The sequence below is a fragment of the Dermacentor silvarum genome, chromosome 9 (genome assembly GCF_013339745.2).
Source record: "Dermacentor silvarum isolate Dsil-2018 chromosome 9, BIME_Dsil_1.4, whole genome shotgun sequence".
NCBI lineage: Eukaryota > Metazoa > Arthropoda > Arachnida > Ixodida > Ixodidae > Dermacentor > Dermacentor silvarum.
Window position 1 is genome coordinate 16941877 of NC_051162.1, and position 6697 is coordinate 16948573.

Below are 6697 nucleotides of genomic sequence, written 5' to 3' on the forward strand. Positions count from 1 at the left end.
TTCCAATGCCTTTGAACCGTTATGACAGTTATTCGCTGTTTCGCATTTTTCCAAGATAACAACGTCGAATTTACATTTGCGAAAATGTGTGGCCTTTCAAGTGTTTTATGGCTAAACTGATGGACCCTTTCCATTCTTTTTTGCTCATTTTTTTATTTGTACACCCGGCGGTTTGCGGTTCCCAACGCTGACAGGTGTTGGGAACCTAACACCACGTTAATTGGTTCAAAGATTGAGGCTGATGTGCATGGGAAGTTGAGTGTGTTGGTGAAGTACTGCCATGCTAAAGAATTCTTAAGGAAGTGCTCAAAAACGTAGAATTTCTCATATACAGGAAAGTGCCAATCTTATTATCCATTGCCAACATTCTCCGCATTCATGGCCGCACTATGTCAGCAGCTGAGCATTAGGTGCAACAATGTATTTCCAATATTTTTATAATAATAATAGTTCATGCGCTTCATAATGAAGTCAATATTTTGTACCGTGCCAGTGGCTGTAACATGCTTGTAAATTTGAGCACGCTATATGCCTTAATATTTGTCAGGTTTTGCAATCTAAGTGAACTTCAAATCCAGGAAGGAATTATTTTTCTTTAATGTAAGAAAGTGTCAAAAGCTACTGTACACCACTAAACACTTAATAAATCCATTTTGTTTTCTAAGACATCGACACGGACATCACTATGCCAGCAGGCTGTCCTAACGAAATTGTACATTTTCAGATATACAATGAACGTTTCCAGTGTTTCGTGGACCTGGACGATGATACAGAAATTGAGGATGGATCAAATTTCAATTTGCTCATCTGCGAAGACACTGAGAAACCACTAGCACAAAAGTAAGGATTCTTTACTCAGTAAATGCCTAAATAATTGTTCTTTGAGGTACATCTGCACATAGCAGATGTACTTCATGCTCACAAGTACACAACTGAAGCCACTGCAGGAGTCACGTTTTAACCGGTAATGTCAGATTTGTTTGTTGCATTGTGTTTCATGCCGATAAAATTTAATTCTGTACTTTCATGAAAGCTCTCCAGAAGGCCTTTCAGACGTACCTTGTTAGTACATGCTTATATGTAAAACCTGCTTAACACGCGTCAATTAATTAAAGCATGCTAACAGTTAAAATGCTGTTGCGAAAAATTTTGACTGAATTTTCATAAAGTCTAAGGTTCATAAGGTTAAACACCAGTCAAGTCGCAAAGTCATAGTGACTTATCATATGCCCACTGGTTAGTACGCACCGTAATTAGATTTTGTTGCAGAGAGACTTCCTGCACTGCATTGAATTGTGCGGCTATTGAAGCACCATGTGGCAAAATATCATCCGCATTTTTGGGAAGTGCAGAGACTGGTTCATCAGTGACTGCAGCTTCTGCACAGAGATGCCTATATCGATTGATTTCAGAGTGCTTACTTTTTACTGCACAGAGCTCAGGTTCTTTCTTGCACTCAGCTTCAGCAGATTTTTAATTTTTGCTACTCTGTTCTAGACAGCCAAACACAGGGCTTCGGGACCTACACCAGGTGGTCAGCCCACAAGGTTCATCAAAAGAGGTGGACGAGTATGTGTTGCCTCAAGTGCCAGTTGACATTGCAGTGGAGCTAAAGACAGTGAGAAAAGGCGATGTTCCAGACCGGTTGAGGAGGAGAATTGTAGACTGGATTTTCTACGATTTATCATCGCATGGAATGTAAGCAAATATGATTATTGTGCAAAAATCTGCTTTTATGTGTGACAGTATTTCATACCATGCACCTCATAATTCAGTGGTGTAACTTTCATTGCATTCATTTTGCTGACAAGTGCAATATGGTGCAATTTACCTGTTCACAAAGTAGCCAATGGGAAGCCAGCTGCAAGTGTGTTTATTAAACCTCATTAACCACTTAGGTCTGAGTGACACAGTACGTGTATAAGCGAGCACATGTACAGGGAAAAGAACCTATGCACCTATTTTCTCTATTGGGTTCATAAGTTAACCGAGGTGCCTTTGAGTAAGTTATTGCGGAGTGTTTTCTTGTCCTGAAGATTTCTTTTTAGTATTCAGATCATGGTATGGCCACATTTAAAAATAACTTCATATAATATATATATATATATATATATACACCACGTGTTTAAAAATGATAAATTTTTTAAATCGCCTGTGGCGGAGAGCATAATTTCAACCCCCAATGTCAATTGCTTCAAGAGGCCTGCATTACTTGCACAAGAACTAGAAATGCATAATTGACTAAATAAATGTTTAGCTAATATTAATTTATCAATTCAGCACTCATCTAACTTTGCTGTGTTTACTTCATTAAATGTTGCTAACTGTTATTCCTAGGTACCCAAAAAGGAGTTACACTGCCGCAGCAAGGTCCCTGGTGGCTTCGTACCCGCAGTTGAAGGACAGCTCTGACTGTGGCTATGTACGCAATTTTGCTGCTTGTAACCCAAAAGTTGCATGAATCCAGGCAATGAATAGTGGCACATGTGCTGTGTATTTTTATATCAATGTTACTTTAATATGGGAGTGATTTAGCTCGCCAATTGCAAGACCTTAAGGAAACGGTTAATTAAAATATCCCTCAAGGCTTTCTTTTGAAGATGGCAATTTATCTAAACTATGCAGGTATCGTTCCAATCTCAGAGGTACAGAAAACTGGGCTAACTGGTATGGATTGATTTCACGCCTATTGGCTCTACAGAAATAAACACAAGACAAAGGAATAAACTGTGAATACTGTTGTCAACCGTTATTGCAGTGCAAGTGATAACAGTTGCTGGCGTAAATTGCACAGCCAATGCTTGCAACGCTGCCCTGTGGCAGCGTTGCAAGCATTGGCTGTGCATTGGCTGTGCATGGCTGGACAATTGAGCATAGCATTTAGCAAAGCGAGCTGCAGCTCGCTTTGCTAAATGCTATGCTCAATTGTCCACGGAACGTTTGGGAGCACTGCAATCACGGTGCCCAAGGGGGCATGTCACGGGGTAATTTTTAACTATTTTGTGGGCAGCTGCAGTAAGTGTAAAAAACTAATACTTAATAGATAGGAAGATGGAAACTGTTTAATCAAACGTTTGGCAAACCGCTCTACAACTTTTTCATTGAAAGTTTTTGCTTAGCTTCGTTGCTTCAGAAGTTGGTTAATTAATCTTGACTAAGTATGCAAATAAGTTGAATACGAAAAATTGTGACTTATTTCATAGAATAGTCAGCAACATGCATTTGGTTGCACTGTCTTAGAGTGCATGAACATATTTTTAAACTCTGGCTAAAGTTAGCTGGGACACTCTGTATATGTTGTCTACATCCTTTGCTGGATGTAGTCGAATGTAAATGTGTCATGCCTTTGTGACATCCATCATTTTTCAGAAATTTTGGGAAAGATGGCGTAAATGTCCTCAACACCCACTGTACCAATTCTTTTCATGTATCAAAGACTTAAGAACTAATTGTTCTAATGATAATGTCTAAAGTACTTTGTTCAGCTCCTGTTACATACGTGAGCATTTACCATCTTTTGTTGCAGTTTTCATGGCTGCTATCTTTGAAAAACAAATTTAAGAACGTTCGGAAACGGATGCCACCTGGGTGTCCCGAAGTAGATGCACAAAAGGAGAAAGTGAGAGTGCGGAAGCTGGGTGACGGCTGTGATCCACAAAACAAAGTACCGTTCCGCCGTGAGGTAACACTTATGTATTTTCATGTGCTACGTTAGCAAGCACTTGTCCACAAGCTGCCATTAGCTGCTGCACAAGATTAAAAAAGAGTTCCTTGTTGTGCCATTACCCTAATGTGTCATTTAATTGCTCAATTCTATAAATGCTTTTTATCTACTTTTTGCAAGTGAAGCTCACACTCCTACTTCACTGTCGTTTAGCCAGATTGTAGAATTCGTTTGCTTATTTGTACATATCTTGGCAAATATTTTGAAAATGTTCTTATTTAGTAGAGCCTCTAAAATTCAAATCAAGTCGGAAAACCTATATATGTCATAATTAATATGACATTATGCATTCTGCCTTCTCATGTGTATCTGACGGTTTTACTTGTCAGCAGTCAAGCAGTTGTGGAGTGACGTTTTAGTGTCACATCACAGGTCTTTAGCTCCTAAATCTGTGTTGCTTTCTATCTTGTAACATACCCTTTCCTTATTGTCTGAACAATGGAGCTCTGTCTTCTGGAAGGCATGAGTTTGGTGTACATAAAATCGCTTGCCCTAAACAATGTCACAGTAAATTGTAGGTAGTTTGCACTTTAGTTACAGAAATAGTAGATCAATAATGATTCTGATAAAACAAAAAAAGAATGAGAAAAACTGAAATGGTTGCTAAATGCTTTCATCTTGCCTGCACTTAGGGAGCACAGGCCAGCCCTGACATAAGTTTGTTGCAGTGGCTAACAGTTAAAAGAGAATGATAAAAATAAAGGTTATAAATTGTTCCTAAGTGCCAACTGGGAATGTTTTTATTTCTTGTATTTTTCAGACTGCTGTTTCCACTTCTTTTGAGATGGATTCAGTGTTTGTGACAGAGACAATAAATTTCATGAAGAAAGAGTTGTCAAGTTCGAACCCAAGCATGGAAAAGGTCAAAGATGCCATGGATCGAACAACGCAGGCTAGGAGAAAGTGTCTAGAAGTGGATTCGATGATTATACAGGACTTCTTGAAGTTGTATCCAGCACTGATGGTTGAAAAAGAAGTGAGTGTACCAGTTGTTGAGTAGCATTAACACAACATAGTTTTGTGTAGCAATGGCATGGAAGCAGCCTGTCCTTACTTAATTCAAGTATCACGTGTAATACCATATGCACAGTACTATTTATGCAGTGTTGCGTGCGAAGTGCATTCTCCAGTAAACTTAAATTTCTGTCCAAGTTTACATGAAGTTGCATGCCTCGAAAGTCTGGTTCAAGGATGCCTTTCCATTATGTTCTGGTATGTTGGCAACTCAGTCACTAGTACACTGACTCATACTTCAGTCATTTAACAGGTGTGAGAGCTTTAGTGAGTGCCAAAAAGTTGAGTGGACATGAATATGGATTCGTTAGTGCCAGTAAATGTGAGTACAAACGAGTGTCAAGGATGGTGAGTTTGAGTGGATGTAACTAAGCGAGTCCGAGTGGTTGTATGTTTATGAGTGAATGCTTGTCAATGGAAGTAGGCGGGTGTATGAGCATGCGTGTATGCTAGTATGTGTGAAGGAAGTATGACGCGAGTACTAGGTGTGATGTGACTGGGTACTAGTAGGAATATGAGTGAGTGTTCACGAGTGCGAGTACATAACCTGCAAAAATGTCAATGAGTGAGCATGAGTGTCGGCTTGCTCTGCCAACCTACCTATGTTTTATACATTCAATATGCATATGTGTATGCGAAGCTGCTTTGCCACAATTGAATTTCTGACAGGTAAAAAAGTGGTATGGGCCTACTTACTCACAGAGCTATGTGTACTAGCCCATTCCTGTATTTCTGTCGTTAAAAAATTTGTCCATTAAACTTTTATCCTATATTTTTTTACATTTATCTCGTGGCAGCATGCACTGAGCAATCAATTGGCTACTTTTGTTGCTTGTAGACAAAATGCTTTGAAAGGGCTCGGCATGTTAGCCCAGTGGCTGTACTGTTGCAGTGATGACCTCGAGGTTGGAACTCAATCCCCGCCACATTAATGGGGGCAGAATGCAGAAACGTTTGTGTACTGTGCTTGGGGTGCACGTTAAAAACGCCAGGTGGTCAAAATCTGCACCCTCTCCTATGGCGTGTATCATAATCAGATTGTGGTTGCGGCACGGGAAACCACAGAATCTAATTTAATTTTTTTGAAGAGCATGCAGATTGCATTCATGTTTTCTATCCTGAAATGATTTACCAGATAAACCAGTAGCACTGACAGTTCCTAGAACTACAAGTCTCACAGGACACTTGCATCCAAACCAAGCTAAACTCTTGGCATGGATTATAAGAATAATTGTGTCATTCCATAGTCTGCATCATTTCCTAAGTCATCAGCTGCACAATTTCTCGCAGTTATGTTACCACATAATTTTACTTCTGTGTATACTGTACCTTGCTAGGGATTTCAGTTGATATGGGCACATATTTTTGTTCGGAACTGATAATATGCCTGAAATGGAAGAGAAGCAGCGAAGTTTGTCTTGTAAAACACTAAAGGTGTATGCTTGTGTTCTAGATCTTGAATGAATGCTGCCGTCTGACGTCCATTTCACCAGACGAGTCCCTTCTACAAGCCCTTCGGCAGCATGCCGATGGAATTCTTCAAGCAGTGCAATATAAACGACCCGGATTGCCTACCTACACCTTGGTGACAACAGCAATAGAAAGGGCACAAGGGATCTCCAAGAGCTGTACGTTTTGGAATAACTAATTTTTACATTTGAATCAGGGGAGGTGTGCCTTCAGTGTGGTTTGCTCATGTTCATTTAAAGCTAGACTTTAAATTTACCCTTCAGATCCTTGAATTTAGTGGAAATAATCATTAATCTTTAAGACACGTGAAATAATAATTTGTAAACACAAGTCCACTTGTAGAAACATTGGCTCCTGCTTGTCTTGCTTATCACACATAAAACTCGTATATTTAATGCATTCTCATAAGTATCTCTAAAGCACTCTGACAATTTTATGGCATATTATGCTTTTAAGCACTGAATTTAGATTGGTAGATCGTAAGAAACA

General features: G+C 39.4%; 1 protein-coding gene across 1 annotated transcript; it reads left to right on the plus strand.

Moving 5' to 3' along the window:
- Positions 1 to 3521: 3521 nt before the first annotated feature.
- On the plus strand, positions 3522 to 6479 carry LOC119464660 (uncharacterized). The gene is made up of 4 exons (XM_049655219.1): positions 3522 to 3682; positions 4485 to 4700; positions 6192 to 6366; positions 6472 to 6479. The coding sequence occupies exons 1-4, from the start codon at positions 3578 to 3580 to the stop codon at positions 6477 to 6479; spliced, it is 504 nt and encodes a 167-aa protein (XP_049511176.1). The 5' UTR covers positions 3522 to 3577.
- Positions 6480 to 6697: the final 218 nt, after the last annotated feature.

Excerpts from the sequence above, each read along its gene's own strand:
- LOC119464660 (XM_049655219.1), top strand. The coding sequence starts at position 3,578 with ATGCCACCTGGGTGTCCCGAAGTAGATGCACAAAAGGAGAAAGTGAGA. Across the intron at positions 3,683-4,484 it reads AAGTACCGTTCCGCCGTGAG|ACTGCTGTTTCCACTTCTTT; the intron begins GTAACACTTATG and ends TGTATTTTTCAG. Across the intron at positions 4,701-6,191 it reads CACTGATGGTTGAAAAAGAA|ATCTTGAATGAATGCTGCCG; the intron begins GTGAGTGTACCA and ends CTTGTGTTCTAG.